Raw genomic sequence first — 24,540 nt, forward strand, 5'->3', positions numbered from 1 at the left:
ATGACTAAATAGAGTGCACCTGTGTGTAATCTAATGTCAGTACAAATACAGCTGCTCTGTGACGGCCTCAGAGGTTGTCTAAGAGAATATTGGGAGCAACAACACCATGAAGTCCAAAGAACACACCAGACAGGTCAGGGATAAAGTTATTGAGAAATGTAAAGCTGGCTTAGGCTACAAAAAGATTGGCACAACTGTAAACCTACCAAGACAAGGCCGTCCACCTAAACTCACAGGCCGAACAAGGAGAGCGCTGATCAGAAATGCAGCCAAGAGGCCCATGGTGATTCTGGACGAGCTGCAGAGATCTACAGCTCAGGTGGGGGAATCTGTCCATAGGACAACTATTAGTTGTGCACTGCACAAAGTTGGCCTTTATGGAAAAGTGGCAAGAAGAAAGCCATTGTTAACAGAAAACCATAAGAAGTCCCGTTTGCAGTTTGCCACAAGCCATGTGGGGGACACAGCAAACATGTGGAAGAAGGTGCTCTGGTCAGATGAGACCAAAATGGAACTTTTTGGCCAAAATGCAAAACGCTATGTGTGGCGGAAAACTAACACTGCACATCACTCTGAACACACCATCCCCACTGTCAAATATGGTGGTGGCAGCATCATGCTCTGGGGGTGCTTCTCTTCAGCAGGGACAGGGAAGCTGGTCAGAGTTGATGGGAAGATGGATGGAGCCAAATACAGGGCAATCTTGGAAGAAAACCTCTTGGAGTCTGCAAAAGACTTGAGACTGGGGCGGAGGTTCACCTTCCAGCAGGACAACGACCCTAAACATAAAGCCAGGGCAACAATGGAATGGTTTAAAACAAAACATATCCATGTGTTGGAATGGCCCAGTCACAGTCCAGATCTAAATCCAATCGAGAATCTGTGGCAAGATCTGAAAACTGCTGTTCACAAAAGCTGTCCATCGAATCTGACTGAGCTGGAGCTGTTTTGCAAAGAAGAATGGGCAAGGATTTTAGTCTCTAGATGTGCAAAGCTGGTAGAGACATACCCTAAAAGCCTGGCAGCTGTAATTGTAGCAAAAGGTGGTTCTACAAAGTATTGACTCGGGGGGCTGAATAATTACGCACACCCCACTTTGCAGTTATTTATTTGTAAAAAATGTTTGGAATCATGTATGATTTTCGTTCCACTTCTCACGTGTACACCACTTTGTATTGGTCTTTCACGTGGAATTCCAATAAAATTGATTCATATTTGTGGCTGTAATGTGACAAAATGTGGAAAAGTTCAAGGGGGCCAAATACTTTTGCAAGCCACTGTATATGGAGTTACCTACATCTTATCTAAAAAACATTGCCTGGTGTTCCTGTTTATCCTGTCAGTAATTTTGTCCAGGCCACTGACTATGTCTTCTGTTTTTTGATCCCTGTCTTTTATCAGATAAAATAACTGTAAATTTATTTGGTTAGATCAGTGTTTTTCAACCTTTTTTGGGCAAAGGCACACTTGTTTCATGAAAAAAATCACGAGGCACACCACCATTAGAAAATGTTAAAAAATTAAACTCTGTGCCCAGCAGCAGTGCCCCCCTAGTACACTGGTGCCCAGCAGCAGTGCCCCCCTAGTACATTGGTGCCAAGAGCAGTGCCCCCCTAGTACATTGGTGCCCAGCAGCAGTGCCCCCTAGTACATTGGTGCCAAGAGCAGTGCCCCCCTAGTACACTGGTGCCCAGCAGCAGTGCCCCCCTAGTACATTGGTGCCAAGAGCAGTGCCCCCCTAGTACATTGGTGCCAAGAGCAGTGCCCCCCTAGTACATTGGTGCCAAGAGCAGTGCCCCCCTAGTACATTGGTGCCCAGCAGCAGTGCCCCCCAGTACATTGGTGCCAAGAGCCAGCCCCCCTAGTACATTGGTGCCCAGCAGCAGTGCCCCCATAAGTCAGTGTGCCCCGTGGCCCCCCCTAATACATTGGTGCCCAGCAGCATTTTACTTCTACTCTTCGGCGGCTTCAGCAGCATCTTCCCCTCACGCGCGCCGCCTCTGCACTTCTGCCTACACGCGACCGCACACAGGCCCTTTTATAACGTTGTGCCCCGTTCGTACTGACGTCACCCGTACACACGGGGCGCAACCAATGACAGGGCCCGGATTTTATTAAAGGGGGCCCGAGCTACTAAGAAAAACTGTAGCATCGCCGGGCCCCCTTTGAAAGTAAAAATTGCGGCCCTGCCTACGGCACACCAGGCAACATCTCGCGGCACACTAGTGTGCCGCGGAACAGCGGTTGAAAAACGCTGGGTTAGATGAATCTGGACTTAGTTAGCAATCTTTTGACTCTGACTTCTGATCAATATGCTGCTTTGGAACTTTGTTTTTATCCATTACTTGAATCAGTTGTCCCTCCAGTTTCTGGCTTCCTCTGCCATCAATGTGCAAATAGAGTAAGAGACAAACTATTCAGCATTTACAAATGCTGCCATGGAATTCTGCTTTCATTTTACTTTTGGTTACTCCAGTCACTGGTTCTCCACCAACATTTTAAAAGTGCTGGTAAAACCTAACCCAAAAATTTAATATTCTGTGCAGTTCTAGTTTTTTAAATACTTTTATTCTAAAGAAAAGGTGAGGTGATTCTGAACCGAAGTCACTCAGCTTTTTTTCATGTAGACAAGAGTCTGCCTTTCTTTTCAGTGTTCCCTTTCAATCAACTTAGGCAAACATAACCTTTATTGGCCAAGGATAGCTGACTGCTTTCTGTAACCTGAGATGTAGCAATTGTTCAAAATGGACATATGGGTAACTTGTTAATGGCAAGTGAAACCTATTAGTTTGTTGACTGACTGCTTCTTTAAAAACCTATTTACGTAAAGGCCAGTTGGTGTTTTTTGCATATTAAAGTAAGGGATATATAGTTGCAAGGCTCAGTAGTGACCTATAGGATCCCATATTGGGAAGTTCCAATATTGGTAACCTATAAGCACAGAAAAGAGAGGGGATTGATCAATACACATTCCCTGGTCCCCTGTTTTACTGGCATTAGCTTTCATAAGGTAAGAACTTGCCAAGACCAAAGCATTGGTTTTACAGGCTTACCCCTCCCCTACCTGCAGCTTTTAAAGAAGAGAGATTGCCCAGACCAATATCAGTCCAGGCATCAGGCATAAGACCACCATTAAAGAATAATGAGAGTTTATCCAAAACTTTGGGTAATTAAGACCGAATGGCACATTCAGCTACATTGTTAAATGGCTTTAAAGGCTAAGGGGGTGTTAGGGTTTCTTTAAAACCAAGCGAATGAATAATCACTACCAAAGAAATAGTTACAGGGAGAGCAGAAAAGGATCCAAGCCAAAGCTGTGCCCATCACACTATGGGATATGGAAAATACAGTATTTTACACAAGAAAAAAGTGTGATTCTTCTGTGCATGATTTTGGAAGCCTCCCATAGGACTCAATGGCACTCTGCAGCTCCAACCTGGCCCAAGGAAAGTCACAATACCAAAGCTTGAATGAATCCGAAACTTTCGTACTAGGTGCGACAATACGATTTGGTCGCACAAATTTTGTTGCAAAGTATGAAAAAGTCGCTCAAAGGTACAAAAATTTTGCAGAAAATATGCACAATACAACCAAATACGAATTTTTTGTATTTCGTACCTGTCGTACTTTAATAAATGTGCCCCTAGGTGTATCACTACATATATAATCTATTAAATCACCCCTATGGGCTCTCATATGTGGGCGAAACAGAAGACGTTTACATATAGATACACTTATATCAGCCTTCAATACAGCATATTGTGATCAAAAGCTCAAAACCTGTTGCAAAACATTTCCTAGGTTGGGCATAGGATGCCTACTTTTAAATATATAGCTATAGAACATATTCTTATGCCAAGAGGTTGGGGGGGATAGATCGTGAATGCTTTTACAGTATAAGACATTATAAGCACAACACAAAGGTTTTAGATCACAAACCAAAACACTGATGGAATGTTGCATAATAAGAATTGTAAGACAACTTAGGTCCTTGCGCATGGCATGGCATAATACAGCAACTAAAAAATCATAAAAAATGTGTACTTAAAACATAGTTAAAAAAATTGTTATAAATCTGACATTGTATGGTTATATCCAGATATTGATTAGTCTCTCCCAGTTGAGAGCCCTCTGTATGGGATAATATAATTAACAACTATTTGTAAGATAACAAGCATTCCTGAGGCAACTGTCTATAATGTAAAAAAAAAAAAATTTGAAGTGGGACCATTGGTTGAAGAACTATAGATGGTTGCAGAACCATTGGTTTCTATAGATCCCTATTGCAGTATAAAGGTGATATTACAATTGTTTCTGCAGGTATACCTTGTTCTTGCAGATATATTTGACAGCCATGAATTCCGTCATTATCAACTCTTCATCCACGTATCTGATATCCATGTCACCTGACGAGGAAACCTAGACTTTAACCTCAGTAAGTTCAGGTTTTCCCGAGTGCTCTCTTGACAAATTTCGATAAATAACATTGCCTTTAGCATTTGGTAGAAGGGCTACTACAGGAACTATAACTGAATGGCTAATGCACCAATATCATTATGAATAGCAATGCATCTTTAAATGATCCTCCCTGCCTGGGATACAGAAGCAAAGTGATTTGCCAATATGTTATTTTGTAAGACGTATTTTGTAAGATATCTATTCTCAGAAACATCAACCTTTCTTTCTTTAAATTACTGGAAGAAAACTGCATTCCAAAAAACTTTAGACGGAGCAGGCTTTAACAGGTTTTCGGTAAATGTAAATGAATATGCTGGGCAGTTGCAGCAGTTGTAGAAAATCTTGGCTTGGCTAAAACAGACACATTAACAATACTCTCTATGTGTTTCAGTCTGACTTTGGCCATCAAAAGGACATAATTGCCTACCAATGATTTTGAAAGTTTTTTTTTATGTATTTATGCCTATATCCCGCTCATCCCACCATTCCCACCTCCCTGCTACTCCATAGACTATTATACTCCATAGCGTTTTATAAAAGCTAATAGACCAACAACCATAGTTCTAAACAAGTACTCCATGGATGTGATTCTGTGTACTGTGAAAATCTTATATGCAGGAACCCTTAGTACACAAATAATTTCTACAGCAACCTTTATGTCTCATTTTGGTTATTTTGCTGATGAAAAGGTTACACTTTTTATGCACTTAAGCCTTTTCTTGGGGGACTACTGTATACAGACTGTTTACTCTAATGGTGCCTGGGTAGTCTGCTTCAGACAAAAAGAGAAATTATAGATGAGAAAAGATAGTTTTTTTATTCCTCAAGCACAAAGTTCACATTTTCTATTATTAAGAAGGATTTTTAAAACATTACTCTTTGTGAAGTGCTTTGTATAAATATAGAGCATAGTGACATTTTTCTACTACCTTAATGTACATGTCATGTAATTTATATTTTCATTTTAAATTCTAATCCTTGAAGCAAATAAGGAAATGTAAAGACAGAGAAATATCTTGCTGTGTCATTCACATGTAATATCTTTTGACAGATGGAAAAAAAATGGCAACGCTCAATGAATAGAATGTCTCACAGCCTGAGTTTTGTTTCCCAGAACTGGGTTTCCTTTTTTATTTATTTATTTTTTTAAGGCGTCTAGGTTTTTCACCGTTCAGAAATTTGTCGTGTCTTTTTGACCTTGACAACCAGTAAACAGTACTGTGTAAAGATTTCAGCGCTGGTTTATCCTGTTGTGCATTAGAAAGAGGTGAGGCATACATCTAATAATGCGGTCTGTATTACATTACATATTACGCAGGAAGGGAGTTAAGTAGTATTTAGTAAGAATGCCATCTAGTGGACAATACTGAGAATGCTGCTTTGTGGCTCTCCTATGTTACCTTTTAATATTAAAGGACTAAATCCGAACTAAAGAAGTAGGGCAGAAATGTTGTACATTATGTTTTTGGCTTTTGAACCAGCCCAAAGCCCCCACAGCCCTTTAGCAGGGAAGATCTGTGCCTCCAAAATGCCCCCAGTAGCTCCCCATCTTCTTTTCTGCCGATTCCCTGCACATGCTCTGTGCTGCTGTCAATTACTGAGCTTAGGGAGAAAACAGCACCAGCCCGGGGTACCTGCAAGCGAGCACTTCCTCCTTCCTGCTTCGTTTTGCCGGGACCCCACAACAGGCACATGCGCAGTAGAGTGAAAAGCCGAGTTCTCTGTTAAAGTTCGGCTTTTTCACTCTACTGCGCATGCTTTAACACACATAAAAAATAGAAAGTTCAATGCACTTTTTATTATGTATTTAATATGAGTTTTAATAATATGCTCTACAGAGATTTACAGAGATTATACATCATTTAGATCAGTCCCTGTCCCAGTGGAGCTTACAATCAAAGTTCAAAGTTATTATATCGACTGTGCTGAATTTTATTGTTAGTTGTTTAATCTGCCTATATGTTTTTAAGGAAAACCAAGTTCCCACACAGACACAGGAAGAACATATAAAGTGCTTGCAGATAGGGCCTGGATGGAATCGGACTCAGAACCCCAGGAAATGCAAGGCACAGAGTTAACCCTAGGACAAGCGTTCTGCCCTTTCAAAACAGGGGTTTGTAGATCATAGTTTATGATTATGATGTTGCCAGTTGGTAGATGCTTTGGTCAGGAAACCATTTCCCCGAGAAATGCAACTAGGTGAGGCCCATGAAAAATATGACAAAAGGTTTATACAGTAGTTAGGGCCCCATATAGGTGTTGCCTTAATGTGGTAGTGGCTTAGCAGCTTTATGATCATAAATTTGTCATTAAATCCTTTGCTTTTTCAATTGTAATCAAATGGCAAAAATGAATTTTAGGTATGGGATTCATTATCTGGAAATCCATTATTTAAAAAGTTCTAAATTACGGAAAAACCATCTTCCATAGACTTCATTATATGCAAATAATTCTAATTCTTAAAACTAATTTCCTTTTTCTCTGTAATAATAAAACAGTACCTTGATCCCAATGAAAATATAATAATGAATCCTTATTGGAGGCAAAACAACCCTATTGGGTTTATTTAAAGGTTACATGATTTTTTAGTAGACTTAAGGTATATGGTGGTCAAGTTTTGGAAAAAACTTATTTGGAAAACCCCATATATAGTGGAGAGTGAAATTAGAGCTTGCCACAGGCCAACAGAGTGAAATTCCTCCATTCTCTATTCATTTTAATTGGATTTTTACACATATTGCGTTCACTGATTGATATGTAGTCTTTAAAAATCATGTAGAAATGATTTGAAAGTGGCAGAATTTCACTCTAACAAGCTTTAATTTTACAGCCTTCCGATTTGGTTGAATTTGCGAGAGCAGTCCACATCATTATTTCATTCCTGGGGACTCATTAATGAATACCCTTGCCAGTGGTAGTCCACTATCATGTGTGTAACTTTTGTGCAACAAAACTGCAAAGCCTAGCCTCTAATTACTGGATCAGTGAAATATCTTTTTACCTATGCATGAAGGTAACAATCTAAAAGACTGACCATGTGCATAAATGTTTACATTCCCCCCAATATGGACAAAGCATTTAGGCCTACACATAAGAGTATAATGTAAATGTAACATAATGAAAACCTTCAATTACAATTTATTATGATAACAGTGGGATGGCCAATCTAAAGTCCTCAAGAGGTTGCTAAATTACAACTCCTAGCAACCCATGGCACGCATAAACTTACAACTGTTAGCTTACTTGTGTTTTATAAGCCTGAGGGGTGTGGGGATCCCAGCAAATCAGATCCCAGCAAATCAGAGGGAGACTATTGTAATTTGCTCTCAATCTGGGTAAAAAATATTATATATGCATATTTATTCAGTTTTGGCAGTCTAGATTGTATGTATGCCTAACTGAATAAGCTAATGTCAAAAAAAAGGGGTGTTTAAATTAGGGTGACAGTAAACCGATAAAAATGACACCACTGTGCACAGTACATTTCATTGCAGAAAAATATAAGTAAATGGACAAATGAAAGTTGGAGCATACTTTTATTTAATTTACAAATATAAAATCTGCAAAGAATAAAACCCAAATTAAAACAAAATTTTGATGATTAAAATGCATTCACTCAATCCTGCTGCAATATTTAAATGTGCCAAGTAACCTAATAATTCAGAGCAAGTACACATTACTGACCCATAGTGGCAGGACTTGGTATTGAGGCCCACAAGCTACTTTGCACACTTACTAAATGGAAGCAACACAAGGAAATTTCCTGAGTTATGACTACTGCTACTAGGTGGGAGGAGATCAAAACATTTCTGAATTTTTAAAAATGTTTCCTGAGATATTCTTAATCACACATCATGGCAGTCACTCTCTCAACGGTACTTTCGGAATTTCCATATACAGTACATCACTCCAAAGAAGCATCCACTGAGATGTTCCTTTGTTATTGCATCTCTTTAGAATACTTGGTGACTGCACAAAGAACTGTATTTGTCTTTACTGAAAAGCATTGCCTTTCCTCTGACTCACAAGCAGTCGGATCAGGGTTGTTTAAAGAGCTAACATAAAATCAGAGGAAGCATAGGGCAGCCTTGATCAGGGTAGCAATTGATGAAGCACCTCACGAGGCAGAGTAGCCTATACAGCTATGTAAACCTTGTGTTTCACATATAAGCAGCTAGTTTAATAGAAATGTATTTATAGGGATGGCAATGGCTTAACATCATAATTCAGTGAGTCTGTGTCAGCTCTGGGCTTTAGAGTTCTCTCTGACGGGCTGTATTTGAAGAACTTCTGCAAACCCATCACCAAACCAACATGTAATGTGAACTGTGTCCAGACTAAAATAAAACAGACGGTCCTGGCACTGCTTTCTCCGGTAAACAGATCGAGGATCAGCACACAGTACGTTGCTTATTGCACATTTTGCTTCTTCTGGAGACTGGAAGTAGCGAAATGATGGCCCACCTATGAGAACATAAATAAGATAAAGAATCTGGGTTCAAATTGATTTTTTTTTTTAATTCTTTCTCCATATTAAAGCACTTAAGGAATTATGGCCTGGGCCCACATTACTTAATGCATGAGTGTGTCTATATATATTCATTGTAAAATACCCTTAAGTAGGCAAAGCAATATAAAAAGTTGGCACTTTATAATTCCAAATAATAATAACTGTCTTTTTCTACCTTTTATTATAAATATTAACTCTGACATTCAAAGCAGTTAAAAACTCTAGCATTTATCTACTAACTTATCTACAAGTATTCATCAAACAGCTTGCTACGCTCTTCTATCTACATCTCAACACCTCCTTCTTTACCTCTTTACAAGATTTTGCAAGAACTGTGCCCCTTCTCTGGAATTTCCTCCTATGTTGCATTCAACTTTCTCACAATCTCACATTTAATTTCATAAAAAGTATTTCTTTAGTGAAACTTACCCTTATCTAGCTTAGTGTTCCTTCAGTATATATATATGTCAAAGCCATCCACCAAGTCCAATACTTAAAGGGCTTCTGTCAAGATTTTTATGGTATTTCTACCACACTGTTTACATAGCAAATAATTCACTCTACTATTTCAAATTTTATTCTTGAACCAACAAATGTATATTTTTAGTTGTAACACTGGTGTGTAGGCAGCCATCTCAGTAAATTGTGCCTATGTCTGAGCTTGGTAAATGAAGAATATGGCTAGCCCCTGTGAAACTTAACAAAATAAAATTAGCATCAACTTTCTTCTATCGGTGCTGAAAAGAGATTGCATTTCAGAGCCGATATCCATTGCATGTTTCTGCACCTGGGCTGACACATTGGTTTCGAGTGCAGGCAAAGAACAAATTTAATGCTAACTTGGGGGCTGATTCTCAGTCTGCAGGCCGAAAATCATCCCCGCATCAACCTTAGGGGCAGACTTAATATATGCAGTGTAAAAAATAGCGACAAAATTCTTTTTTTACACCATTTTTTTTGGCGGATTTTATTGTACACAGAATTATAAATAGGCCCCTATTCCTGTATGTGAAGATTTGGCAATCTGCCACTAGTACTATGACATACTGAAGCAGCTCTTTCTAGAATACAGAGTGACACTGTGGCAAACTGGTAAGTACAGTATTGTTCTACCTATAATACAAAAATAAAGCAACAAGAAGACAACCTACTGTTGCTCGGCATGCCAGTCGCTAACTGTATACACACTATAGATTCATAAAACTGTCAGCCGAGTTTTTGTGATTTGCCCACTGTGTCACCATCACTCAAGCCTATCTGTACATATCAGTGTTGCTGAGCAACTGAGTGGGGCCTACCCTGAAGCATAGGGCCTAAGACAGCGTCCTTGAGTTGTACCCCCCACCCTTCCCATGGCCTAGCACAATGCCTGCTAATGGCTTACAAGTTCCCAAATCTCTTGCTTTACTAACCTCTGGAAACATGTTTCTTACTATACAGTAATTGTTTTGGATTAACATGCATCAATATGCATACCTGTAGAATTTGGAGCTTTAAATTGCATCAGTTCCTTCTCTGCTTGGGGAGTAAACCTCACTTTTAATATGGCCACGGGTGCATCTCTTACCCAAGTGGGAACAAAGCTTTCACCAGTTCTGCAATTATTATTGCCCGATATAGTGTTTGCATCCTTTTCCTGTGTAAATTGTAACACACCATCTTTTGTGGCCTTTTTACATTCTAGGTCTCTGGGATACTGGTCCTCGAAAATAGGAAGAGGTGTTTCTTCATTTATCTTCAAATTTTGATCTTCTAATTCACTTGTCTCTTTGGGAATACCAGTAATTTCTGAGGAACTGTCAGGTATGGCCTGCTTAGTTTCTGGTACATGTGCTGAATGGTCAATGGTAGGCTGACAAGGCCTAGTTGATTTTCCTTCAAGTTCTGTATTTGTCTCAGACAGGGCACAGTTTGTACTCTTTTCGTGTTTATTGGGGCTCTCCTGCTGCACATCTTCAAAGGAAACTGTAGATTGTGGGGAATCATACTCAGGAATATAAGGCTTTATGTCAATAACTGGAGTACCATGTATTATGTCAATCCCAGATAAGTAAAGTGTGCTACCTGTAAAAATAAAAATCTGTGTTACATTTTTTTTCTTTCATTTTAAGATTCTTACCAGCTTGCAATAGGTTAAGTGCACAACCCTAATACTTGGATGTTTGTTTAAAAGAAATTTCACGTGAGCTCATTCAGTTGGTCTAATCTAAAAAAGATGCATAAATACATATATAGTCTGTGTCACAAAGTCTGTGTGTGCTTGCAGTGACCAGTGCCCCATCCCCCTCACAAAGTTATCCAACCCCTTCCTTTTTTATTACCTTGATTATTATTATGGATTTCAAAAATGGGGGGGGTGCATTACACTAGAATAGATGCATAATAGCAGCGCACTGTACATACTGGTCAATTTGTTAAGCACCATTTGTTTATTATTTGAAATTGCTGCTCTTACTTTTATGAAATGTGTGCAGCCATCATCTTGTTTCTGGTTCCTATGTGTCCCTTGTGCTGCCCTGGGCAAATGCACAGTGTAGAATTTTTTTCAGAGATTTCTGTAATGTGAATGCTATACAGCCCAATGTAGGAGGTTATCAATTAGAGTAAATGGGGTCCCAGACTCCCAAGTTCCTCCTACTTTAATATACATTAGCAATCATTTATAACTCAGTTGCATGCTCTGCCCCATTTTTACATTTCAGATGTTTTGATCCTCAAATATATCATTCGTATTTTTTGTAAATGCTTAAGGTATCATTTCCTGTCAATAGTTGATGCCAGTTAGCCAACACCAATAAAACTCCCTCAATAGAATTTGTTTGTTTTGCATTGGACATACCCAAAGAGCCAGACACTATGCAGAATGAAGGAGAATGTGAGACGTGGGAAAAATCACTTTTTCCTGGACTGCATGGTAGATGACACATAAATAGAAAAATTAAGACAGCTTTTTACATTCCTGTAATGCTCATCACTCACACATAACATTTACATTAACACTAAATGGTTCGTTTCCCCTTTCAGAAGCATACATTTGCTCTCAGGCTTCTCATTTATATTCTGCAGGTTATTTTCAAGTAAGTCTTGCATAGAGTGATTATTAAAGGCAAGATATGCAAAACATGCATTTCTGAATACAGTTACCAACGATAGCAAATAAAGCCTGTTTGTTTAAAAAGGTTTTCTAATGCTTGGCTATTAAAACCATTTCAGACACTGGTCTGAAACTTACACTAAAATCTAATCTTCCACTTATCTAGAAAATCAGTTTTACTCAACCTTATGTATTATTTTTTTAAATGCTTACACAGTCTAAATCAGAAGGCTGGTTTTTAGTTGTAAAATATACTCTTTTCAAGTTTTTTAAGCATTACATCTAATACAAAATGAAATCATAAATCAGCAAATTAAGCAGTATCCATGTGTATGTAAATGGTCGTCGTTGCCCAAAACTGGCTGCACAGCAAGTGAGACAGCAGGTTGCTCATCACCATTTCCCATAGTAATATATGTGAAATGCTTGCGGCAGAAGCACATGTAGAAGCAGACAGACCTCTGCTTAGAAATACTGATGCATTTGCTGGGGCTGAAGAACATACAGGATTCATGTGCCTGTGTGCCCACTGTCTCTCATATTATCAAGTATACTTTGCGGTGCCAGTAAACACTGCCTCCGAATGTATATAGTGTATTTAGGGCCCACTACTTTTCTAACAACATTAGATTACCTGGGATGCCACGGTACATTAAATATTTTGTACCCACTGCCTATGAGTGTATATAATATACTAGCAATGCTTTTGCCCACTGCCTCTTACTAGAAAGTGAAGTCCTAAAGTTTACATACCTATGCTAAAAATTTAATAGGGTATCTATGTTATTTTATTTGAGGTAATTTTAAAGTAATAGCTGATACACCTATTTATTTCAGCTTTTATTTTTATGAATAGTAAGGTGGTCATATACAAAGAAAAACTCTGAGATTTTGCCACATTTAGTAGTCATTAAATTATTACAATTTCTTGTTAATCTTTATATACAATCCATAAACATAGCTTGAAAGTTCCATCTTTTGACCAATCACTGTGTGGCTTTCTTGTTTGCTGTCATGCAATAAACAGCTTATCAATCTGGAAAAGAAATGAATTTCAGAGCGCTGCGGTTCAAAGAAGACACAACTGCAGATAAAACTGTGGGCCACTAGCTAAACATCCCTTTAGTAGACATTATTTAATGCTTTGTTTTGGAAACTAAAACTAAAAAACTAAGCCTGCACTATGAAATTCACTGGGTTGTATGGTTCTGGCCATGTCCCCAGAGTCATAAGGCCCTACTAGGGATACAGTCTTCTTTTTTTTTTTTAAACCTGTAAAAAAAACACAGAAATAAAAGTATAAGAGCTTATAAAAGTGCTGAATCAGGAATACTTTTATCTGCTCTTCTGATTTTCAACAAATGGAAATGGAAAATGAAAAAGTACAACAGGCCTCTAATTGTCTATTCACTGTTAAAGGGAACCATCTAAAGTAAAACAGCAAGAATTAATATATATGCTTGTTTATCTAAAAAAAAAATATACCTTCAACCTTTTCAAGTCTTACTAGAGTTAACCCTATGGCATTAGGGCGATGTGGACTCCTTGTGGAAAACACACCAGTTTTTGCGCCATTCAGTCTTGGAGGTTGGACTTTAGCTTTGCAACTCAACCGACCATTTTTATGAAAAACAAACAAAATCCTGAAAAGAGAGCAAAAGATTGTATAAGGGGTAACTATTTTGAGAACCAAGTATTTGCAACTTTACTGTCAAAATAATTATCTTTCTTGTTTTTAAAAAACGCTTTCTTTGTTTTCTTAGAAGTCCTCAGCAGACTATTTTTATTTTACAAAAATGCAGTAAAATAAATACTAGAAATGCTTATTTTGAAACACAAGTGAGCAAGCTAAAAATAAGAAATTATTTTAATGCAGATATTTTCTTTATTTCTTTGTACAAACCAAAACCCAAGGGTGTGGTCACCACTAGAAGGACTTCCATTTAAGGCCCTTCTTAACTTGTCCCTGATGATATTAATAGAAGCTGGGGGTAATGGCACAAAGCAAATAACTATACATTTATGTATTTATATAAAACACATTAATAGGTAAAATAAATAAATAAACTATAGTCATTCTTTAAAAAGGCATTTTCTAGGGGACTACATACTACTTTGCATGACAACTAGATCCAAATCAACTTCAGACCAGTGTTGTAATGCAAGAAATCAGTAAGCATAAGATCTTGGTGTATAACATGGCAGCAGCATTCATTCAAGGAAAATATAATTGGTTGTGAGGAGTTGGAGTTGTGAGGAAAAATATTTATGCTATCACTTTCTGTACTGACAACTTTGTGCCGACTACCTTTTTTCAGCCATACTTGTTTATTAGAAAACATAATTGTTTTTTTCTATTGCTTTATGTTTTCAAATAGCCAATTTTCACCCTTTCTTAAAGGGGTTGTTCACCTTTGAGTATGATGTAGAGAGTGATATTCTGAGACAATTTGCAGTTGGTCTACATTTTTTATTATTTGTAATTTTTTAATTATTTCAGTTTTTGTTCAGTAGCTCTCCAGCAGTTATTTGGTTGCTATGATCCAAATGACCTTAGCTGTGGTTGGAATGAAAGACTATATGAATAGGAGAGGACCTAAATGGAAAGATAAGTAATATATAGTAAAAATAGCAATTAAACTGTAGCCTCACAGAGCAATAGTTTTTTTCCACTGCATGGGTTAGTGGCCCCTGTTTAAAAGCTGCAAAGATTTTTAAAAAAAGATGGCAAATAATAAAAAAACTAATAATAAATAATGTAGACTAACTGAAAAGTTGCGTAGAATTGGCCATTCTGTAACATACAAAAAGTTAACTTAAATGTGAACCACCCTTTAATCCTCTGCTATGCCCAATTTTCCCCACTTCCATTAGAATTAACACTAGGGACTCACAATCTGTCTGCTTGAGCACTCAGATCAGTCTATCTACATACATACACAAAAACTCTTTTTCGGACAAACACATCAAAATACTGCTTTATGGCTTTTACTCACAAGCATTTCTTCCTGTGCTCCCCTACATTCCACCCGCAGGGGAGCACAGCAAAAAATGCATTCCATTCTTTCTTATGGGGCTGTAATAACACAGGTGCATGTAAGTGCCAAATGCAGGTGCACTAGGGCAGAAAAAAGGGATTCTTCCTTTCCAAACTGCACTACCCACACTTAGATACAACCCTGCTTTCCTGCACCTGTTTACAAAAATAGCAGAGTAGGCTAGTGGGGCTCATTGCCACCATGTCTGTCTGGCAGTGATTAACAACCAAGAGCATAGGCAGTTAAAGTTGATCTGGTCCTGGCATGTGCTCTTGGCCTCCATTTATGGCATCATAAAAATACCCTGTGTAACATTCTTAAACATTTTGCTTACCAGACATGCGAGAATTGCTCTATCCCAATTAGTGAATGTTCAGGGTTGTTGAAGACACTTTTGCTTATTCTTAAACGGCCACGTGACAAACTGCAAACTGATGGCTGCCGGGGAGTGCCATTCTTTGTCATGAAGCAGGATTCAATGTATCCAATTGGGGTTGTTAATATGGTTCCTATTAAAAAAGCAAACAAGAATGAAAGACATCCTAAAATGGTGTAGCTCAGGAGTGCCAAAAAATATCAAAAAAGATCACAGCAACATAAAAATTTTCTACAAACAGCTCCATTTGATTATCATTATTAAGAGTATAAATAAAATGGTTTTGTAAACTGTGATAAAATTAGACCCTGGGTATTCCTAATTTTTTTTTATAATTATGCTAGACATTTCACCTGGCATGATAGGCGTTAGAAGGGAACAGTATATTACTTAATTTATAGCTATCCATGTCACAGATGGTACACAATCCTAAGGCAGAGGAAAACTTTAATATACCACACACCTCTGGACTTATCTCTTGCCCTTCTGTATGTCTCAACTGCCTTTTATTTATTCACTCTAATATTCTACCTACCCTGTTTCATTTTTCTTCTATATACAGGTATGGGATCCTTTATCCGGAAACCCGTTATCCAGAAAGTTCCGAATCTAATTTTTTATAAATTATTTCCTTTTTTCTCTGTAATAATAAAATAGTACCTTGTATTTGATCCCAACTAAGATATAATTAATCCTTTTAGGAGGCAAAACAAGTCTATTGGGTTTATTCAATATTTAAATGATGTTTAGCAGATTTAAGTTATGGAGATCCAAATTACGGAAAGATCCCTTATCCGGAAAACCCCAGGTCCCGAACATTCTGGATAACAGGTCCCATACTTGTACCACATTTCCTGAAGCACTACTACTACTACTTTTTGTATCTGGTGTCCCTGCTTTTATACTATTGTCTTGTCATGTCTTCTACTGTTTCCTTCTGGTCCCTTCTTTTTCTACTATCCACTACTAATTTTGTTCTCTGATCCCCCCGCTCACCTTTTTCCCCTTTTCTCTCCTTTCATGTTTTTGTTCTCTTCTTTCCCCCTCCTTTTCCAATTTGTGTACCTCTACTTCCAAGATCTTCTCTCCCACAATCTTTTTCCCCCTCTGCTCTGCACAATACCTCTTCTCTGCCAAACTGTGCCTTCTGCTTTGCAATACAGTTTTCCTACACTCTATTTTCTATGATCCAGTTTCATGTTCTCTAATCTGCTCCCCTTCCACCAGACATACATTTAAATTCTCAGTGCTCCCACAGTCTTTTCTACTCTCCCCACCTCACACCCTTCCTTTTTTCTTATTACTGTTAATCTACTGTATCAGCCCTTCATGTGCTTTCTACTCTTCATCAGGCTTTCTCATGAATTTCCCTTTTCCCAACCCCACCTCATATTTTTTTAATATTTATCCTATGCTTTGGGTGTCCTTTCCACTATGTCAGTTAATCCAGCTTTTTTTGACTAAGTATACTTCCCTTTTAGTTGTACAGGTATAGGACCCATTATCCAGAATGCTCGGGACCAAGGGTATTCCGGATAAGGGGTCTTTCCGTAATTTGGATCTCAACCCCTTAAGTCTACTAAAAAATCAATAAAACATTAATTAAACCCAATAGGATTGTTTTGCATCCAATAAGGATTATTTATATCTTAGTTGGGATCAATTCCAAGGTACCGTTTTATTTCTACATAGAAAAAGGAAATCAGTTTTACAATTCTGAATTATTTGATTATAATGGAGTCTATGGGAGACGGGCTTTCCGTAATTTGGAGCTTTCTGGATAACGGGTTTCCGGATAAGGGGTCCGATACCTGTACTGGCAGATACATTAGATCAAAAGGAGAAAATGTACTGACACTAATGCTAGTACAAAGTCGATCTGGGGACTCCGGCAAACTGGTGAGGCTGCAGAGTGGGAATTTTTGTTTTCCTTTGAATCAATTAGTAATTAGGCATGTAGTTTTTTCGAACCCTTATCTACTATGTTACTATGTAGAGGTGAGGTGCAATTTGATTGGAGAAGTTGGCCTAGAGCCTTTATTATATAACTCTAAATCTATTATGTATTGCTAAATGCCTTTATGCCAGTTCCAAAGCAGCATGTGATGTACAGAACATGACAGACACAAAGCAGGAGACCAACCCAAACATCAGGAGTCTCCTCCCTATTTTTGGAGTACTGGAATTGTGGCCTTTTTATACATCTCTCATTAAATTCAACACACAATACCAAAAACTTCAAAGAGCCCCCAGAAATAATTTTAATATATTGGCAATTTAGAGTTGATATGGCCTTGCTATATGCAATGACAGGTACAGATTTTATTGCTATAGCTGTTACTAGGACCCATCCCAGTGGAAACTGTAGCAATCACTGTAACTTGCAGAAATACCAATAGAATGGAACTAAAGACAGAACTGCAGCTTGTTCACTTTTCTACCCAAACTAAACATGGCCACAACTCATCACCCTACATGTTATCGGCGTCTAGTCACCTCCTTAGCTTACCCGCCTCCAGGAAGTTAGACCCAATCTCGGGTTGCACTTCTTTTTTCTTTTTATTTCGGTCATCACACTGCATTATTAACTCCTGTCAAGTTCTGCTCTTTACTTATCTCTTGACAGCAACACCGCCACGTTCTCCAGACAAAAAGCTGATTTGGGGGACTCTCTCTCTAAAAGTGATCTTGCAGGTTGCTCAGGTTGAAAATAGTTTCGTTCTGCTTTGGTGATGGCACATTACGTTGTGTATTTGCTGTTCTGCCTAGGAAAGATTAGCATGTAAGGAAAGTTAACTAATGCAAAAAAAAAAAAAAATTTTTGATATTTGTGACATTATAACAGTTGTTAAAACAAACTATAGCCTGATGTTTGTGAAATTACATTAGTTTAATTGTTCAGACACCATAGTCCCAAGACTCCCAGTACTAAAGGGATCACCTTCATTCTTGTTTTCAACTGACAAACAATTCTAGGGGGCTGATTTACTTACCCACGAACGGGTCGAATGGAGTCCGATTGCGTTTTTTTCGTAATGATCGGTACTTTGCGATTTTTTCGTATGTTTTGCGATTTTTTCGGATTCTTTACGAATTTTTCGGATCCAATACGATTTTTGCGTAAAAACGCGAGTTTTCCTATCCATTACGAAAGTTGCGTAAAAAGTTGCGCATTTTGCGTAGCGTTAAAACTTACGCGAAAAGTTGCGCATTTTTCGTAGCGTTAAGTTTTAACGCTACAAAAAATGCGCAACTTTTCGCGTAAGTTTTAACGCTACGCAAAATGCGCAACTTTTTACGCAACTTTCGTAATGGATACGAAAAACTCGCGTTTTTACGCAAAAATCGTATTGGTAACGAAAAATTCGTACAGAATCCGAAAAAATCGCAAAACATACGAAAAAGTCGCAAAATGTTCGTTTTCAAGTCGGAACTTTTCCAATTCGGGTCGGATTCGTGGGTTAGTAAATCAGCCCCTAGGAGTTTGTAAATATCCAGTAAATATACTGAAATAGTTAATACTGAGAATTGTCACACTCAGTTTAACTGTATTCATGTTTAAGGTTATATAGATTATATTTTTCGTTTTAGATTATATTTGTATTTGCATAGAACCACCAAAATGCATTACCACAACCGATAACATGACTGCTTAAAAAAAAAAAAAACAGGCAATACGGAATAAGTCTAAAGGATGTAATAACTATATGTTAAATGAAAGTATAAATAAAATGTAGAGACCCATAAGGTTAATATAGAGACTTTCATTGGCTTTAAATCCCCTATACTTTGTATTCCTTAGTTACTAGGCAGAAACCATTGCATCTAAATTAGTTCCTAGCCCTAGTTATTAGCCCATAGCCCATATGTCTATGAAGATTTTCATTCATCCAGGTCATGGTATATCTAGTATAAATAAATTTAAAGCAACTGGACTTGTTAAGTAATCATTGAAGACGTTTCACTACTCATCCGAGCAGCTTCTTCAGTTTTCCATCCAGTCAGTTGAACTGAAGAAGCTGCTCGGATGAGTAGTGAAACGTCTTCAATGATTACTTAACAAGTCCAGTTGCTTAAATTTATTTATACTAGATACCCATAGCCCAGTGCTGTCCAACTGGCGGCCCGCGACCCCCCTCTGTGTGGCCCCCCACCTGTCTGGCTGCTTTGATGGCTTACTCTTGTGTAAACTTTAAATGGTATCAGTACTGAGATTAACTGCCCCCCCCCTGCATGGTTCTCACCTCAGATTCAGGCTGTAATCAGGCTGTATTGTTTAAATATGTAATTCCCTGTGTTTTTCACACCTTTTAATCTCTGCATTGTTCACCCCCTGCAGTGTTCACACCTCAGGCTCAGGCTGTAATCACTCCCATTGTTCCCCTGTTCACACCTCAGGAGCAGTAGAAACCCACAAATAATCCCTGCATACTACAAAAAGAACATATACTGAGGTGGTACTGCAATTAAAAAGTTTTTCAATATATAGTTATTGTGCAGACTGTAGGAGCAGTGCCAGCATTGTGTCACTGTAGGCTGCCTGTGTGTGAGCATAGGGCAAGCAGAGTATGGCTCACACAGGCAGGGTAGGGAAGGCAGAGTATGGCACACACAGGCAGGGTAGGGCAGGCAGAGTATGGCACACACAGGCAGAGTAGGGCAGGCAGAGTATGGCACACACAGGCCAAGTTTGGCACAAACCGGCCAAGAATGGCACACACAGTGAAAGTATGGCACACGCAGGCAGGGTAGGGAAGGCAGAGTATGGCACACACAGGCAGGGTAGGGAAAGCAGAGTATGGCACACACAGGCCAAGTTTGGCACAAACCGGCCAAGAATGGCACACACAGTGAAAGTATGGCACACACAGGCAGGGTAGGGAAGGCAGAGTATGGCACACACAGGCAGGGTAGGGAAAGCAGAGTATGGCACACACAAAGGCAGGGTAGGGCAGGCAGAGTATGGCACACAGGCAGGGTAGGGCAGGCAGAGTATGGCAGGTGTTTGCTGTACTACAACCATTAATATGGGTATGGTCATGTGATAACATGGGTGTGGTTTCAAGTGGGTGCAGTTTCAAAAAGGGGAGTGGTCAAAACTGGCTTCCATTATCGGCCCTCCACCACGTAGGTCGGAAAAATTCCGGCCCTCAGTACAACAGAAGTTGGACAGCACTGCCATAGCCCATAGTTTTAGTGACCACTTCCTGTCGCACTTTGATATAGTGGTTATAAAGGGGTCGCACTTCCTCCTTGGCCTTCCTTTGCTAACCCAAATGAATGTGTCTGGGGAGCCTAAAATCAACAAGGTCCAGTTAAAAGTTCTGTCCTGAAGGGACAATCCATTTAGCAAAGGGCAGGGAACAGGGACGCTGTGAACAAGGTTTAGTCAGTTACTTGACTAGCATCTGTTATAGTAGGTTCTAGGAGTGCAAGAAAGTCAACAAGAATTGATAGTTTAGCAGTCTCTCGTCTATTTCTGCTGTAGTGGATCCAGACCACATTCGCCAGATGCCCAAACTGTGAACCTTAAACCTACCATTTCTATACTATCTGTAGTTTCACAACACCCTCACTTTCCACTTCCACTTAGCAAAGGCCCATGTGGCATCCAGTGTGACCCATGTTCTACCTTCACTAGTCCAAGAAGGCCTGTTATAGCCAAGAAGATTATAGAAACTATTCTTGTGTCCCAAAATAGGAGAGAGGGCCACATGAGGCTCCCTGAACACCATTATGACATACCCGCCTATTGTAATAATAAACAGGACTGTATATATACACCTAGGATAAAATTGTGTTGGTGCTTAAGCATTTAGTAGTTATAAAAGCGCCTCTCTGAGTTATAGGTGGAAAATGCTAATTGGCATAGACTCTAAAGCAGTACCTTTTTGACTTTATATATTATATCTGTATTGATTTCAACAGCCGTAAGAAGGGTGGGAGAACATATGTGCTTCTTCGGCTTTGCAAAGTAGCCAGAAGTTGCCTCGTGAGAAAACTTTGGGCTTTGTCACATAACCAAAGTGATGTATATGTTTTCCAATTGGCAATTACATTATTGCCGGTGGGAAAAAAATTTCAGTAGCCCTTATGTATTTATTATTTCATTTATAATTTCAACATTTTTTTAGTTAACTACTTACATAACAAATAAATGCAAACTTTTTTGTATGGTCTAATTTTTGTGGAACTGACCTCACAAGACCTGTACGCACTCCACTTTTATTCAAAATACATTGAGTTTTAACAGGATCCGTCAAAGATATAAAACTTTGTCCACTATAGTGGATGCTAACACCTTCTTCACAGTACTCAAAAATCAGTTAAAGGGGAACTCCACCCAAACGAAACTTAAGCCTTTTGAAAAGTAAACATAATTTCAAGCAACTTTGCATCAATTGAAAAATATGCAGCATTAGCATGATTTTTAATGTAATAATATGGTTTGGAACAGTTACCTTAAGCCTGGCCCCCTGTTCTCCTGCTGATCTGGCCGACTACTTTGAGACTCAAATAAAATGTTACAGTAGTTGACTGTTCTCAGCCTGCATACAGCCTGCATTCTCCAAATCCCACAATCCGCAGCACACATGATGTCAATATGGAAAGGAGCATCACTGTGCAATGCATTGTGGGTTATGTAGTTCCTGTATGCTGTCTGTAGGCTGTGAAAAAAATCAATGTTTTTGTTCCTCCTCCCCTGCCAGGATTTCAAATCATGCAGAAAGAGAATACTTGGTTTGCAGCTGGATTTTAGCATATAAAAATGGTATTTAGTCATACTCTTTTGAAGGAGCAGATTACAGTGATAGGTATATTAGGTTTCTGTGTTTGACAAGTTTTGGTTTGGAAGCCGGAGTTCCCCTTTAATAAACTATTGTAAGACAGAAATAAAAAATGACATTTATTAAATATCCTGCACAGTTATATATATACAATATATATTACATATCAATTTACACCAAATATGAACTAAAATATCCACTACACTAGTGAGTTTTTTAAAATGAGTTTCTTGTAGACTTTAACATTCATTGTGAGTCTAACATTCCAGTAACACCCTGCGGCTCATAATCTATGAAATGTCAGAATGGTCATACTACTCTGAACGCAAGTGAACCATGCTGATATTTCTACTCTCTCTTGTAAGTGAAAAGAGCACAATTCTGGAAACTAGTGTTTGATAAAGGAGACATTTCATATGATATTCATCTTCAATTATATGATTCATCCTTCCTCAAAATATGTAATGATGCAGCAAGAGACCCGTTTTGAAAGCATTTTACCTCCTAAAAACGTGCTTATATCAGAGCAGCAGAGAAATCCTCTCTCGTCTGAGTCTAAGCTGAAATAAGGGGTGGGAGTATTGCCTTATTCTTCCTCAGGAAGTAGTCACAGCACTAACTGACAGGCTGAACTCTGCAGCAGCAGCAGCAGGGAAATCCCCTCCCACTCCCACTCCCACTCCCACTCCCCCTGTCTCTGTTTCCAGTATGCACATTGTGTAAGTGCTCTTAGGCAGAGGCATTTATTCCAGTGTTCCCCTGAGGTTTGTCCCTGAGTTTACAAGTGATATTTTCACCGTATCACTGATGTGGCATGCACAAAAGATTCAACAAAGGCAGAGATGCCACATGTATTAAAAACCCTGGCAGAATTTGCTTTTTGGTGCTGTTACTTGCGGATCACTTACAAAGGCATACATGTATTCTTTGCCATTTGAACTAAATTATCCTAAACAGCTGTAACCCCCTTTTGGCTGTAAAATAGACAGGGTCCAGCTAGATTGGTTATAGAGCATGGGGTACACTGGACTCTAGCACACAGGATGAGCTTTTGCTATGTGGAAGAATTAAGGGGTAGCGCAACTACAACTCACTTATGCTGTGTGCTAAAATAAGAAATAAAGCTAATGCCAGATGTGGCGTTTTTACGCTGCGTATTTTCTGTGCCTAAAAACGCTGCACAACCCACACAGCCCCTGACTATGGCGTTTTTCAGCCAGGCCTTTTGCCTAGTACTCGTGACGCAGCAAATCCCGTTTCCCATGGTGCTAATAGTGCGAAATAGAAAAAACACTGCGTATTTTTGCAAGGTCTGGCAGCTGCCTTTGTGTATACATAGGAATAGGTTGCTGTGCAAATAACGGCGTATTTCGGCAAACGCATGAAAAGTCTGTGGTAACGCGTTTTCTAGCATATTTACGCATAGTGTGTTTTCCATCGAGACTGTTTAAGTTATTTCTACGAATTATGATATTGTGTGTTTTTTAGCTGCCAAGAGAATTAGAAAATAAGCAGCGTAAAAACGCCTAATCTGGCATTAGCCTAAAGGACACTAGAAAGTTCTTACAGTTTATTGTTAAAGACAATGCAAGACAGGGTTGCTAATACAGTCCACAGAGGTAAATTAGCAGCAGTAGAAAATGATGGTACAGTTTTCAGGGCAGTAGAGGAGACAGCACAACATGACACTGTGCTTAGGGAAGTTTAAGGTTCATCCCTAGGGTTTCAATGCCTCATGTGGTCCGGATCCTATACAGCAGACATGGATCAGGGAGATAAACTAAGCCTGATTCCCTCTTTAGTTCTGCAGTGCCTTCACTCCCTGATATTGATCCTAAGTTGAAACACAGGCTGCTTTTACTAGCTAGATCTGTCTAGCTCGCTTTCCTAGAAAGTGCTATTACAATAAAAAAAAAAACTTTCTCTAAGCCTCATTCACAGGGTCCATGCTCCTTGACTTCACTAGAGGTAAAAGGTCCCTCTGGGGCAGAACACTTACCTTGTTGATCCCAGGCTTCCTGAAACATCCACCTGGTTCAACAGGTGCAGGCCAAAGAGGAAGGACCACTGTGGCAGGAAGTGGTCATAAGCCAATGATACAAGTAGAGGGATTTAAAGCCATAGGGATTATTTGTCCCCCTAAATCAGTGGTCCCCAACCAGTGGCTTGTGAACAACATGTTGCTCACCAACCCTTTGGATGTGGCCTCAAAGCAGGTGCTCATTTTGAATTTCATGTAAGGAGGCAAGTTTTGGTTGCGTATAAACTGAGTACAA

At 39.0% G+C, this 24,540-nt stretch overlaps 1 protein-coding gene across 4 annotated transcripts; it reads right to left on the bottom strand.

Annotated features, from left to right (window-relative positions):
- Positions 1–7,975: 7,975 nt before the first annotated feature.
- Positions 7,976–24,283, bottom strand: trmo (tRNA methyltransferase O). Of its 4 annotated transcripts, none has more exons than NM_001016423.3 (6): positions 24,264–24,283; positions 17,986–18,241; positions 15,435–15,609; positions 13,548–13,705; positions 10,445–11,032; positions 7,976–8,922 (listed from the first exon to the last, which is right to left on the bottom strand). In NM_001016423.3, the coding sequence occupies exons 2-6, from the start codon at positions 18,056–18,058 to the stop codon at positions 8,699–8,701; spliced, it is 1,218 nt and encodes a 405-aa protein (NP_001016423.2). In that variant the 5' UTR covers positions 18,059–18,241; positions 24,264–24,283; the 3' UTR covers positions 7,976–8,698. The 4 variants fall into 4 exon arrangements, with proteins under 4 accessions (NP_001016423.2, XP_017948733.1, XP_012817746.1 ...); XM_018093244.2 differs by lacking the exon at positions 24,264–24,283 and adding an exon at positions 22,766–22,881 and having other exon boundaries at positions 7,978–8,922; positions 13,623–13,705; XM_012962292.3 differs by lacking the exon at positions 24,264–24,283 and adding an exon at positions 22,766–22,880 and having other exon boundaries at positions 7,978–8,922.
- Positions 24,284–24,540: the final 257 nt, after the last annotated feature.

Source organism: Xenopus tropicalis, chromosome 1 (genome assembly GCF_000004195.4).
Source record: "Xenopus tropicalis strain Nigerian chromosome 1, UCB_Xtro_10.0, whole genome shotgun sequence".
Lineage (NCBI taxonomy): Eukaryota > Metazoa > Chordata > Amphibia > Anura > Pipidae > Xenopus > Xenopus tropicalis.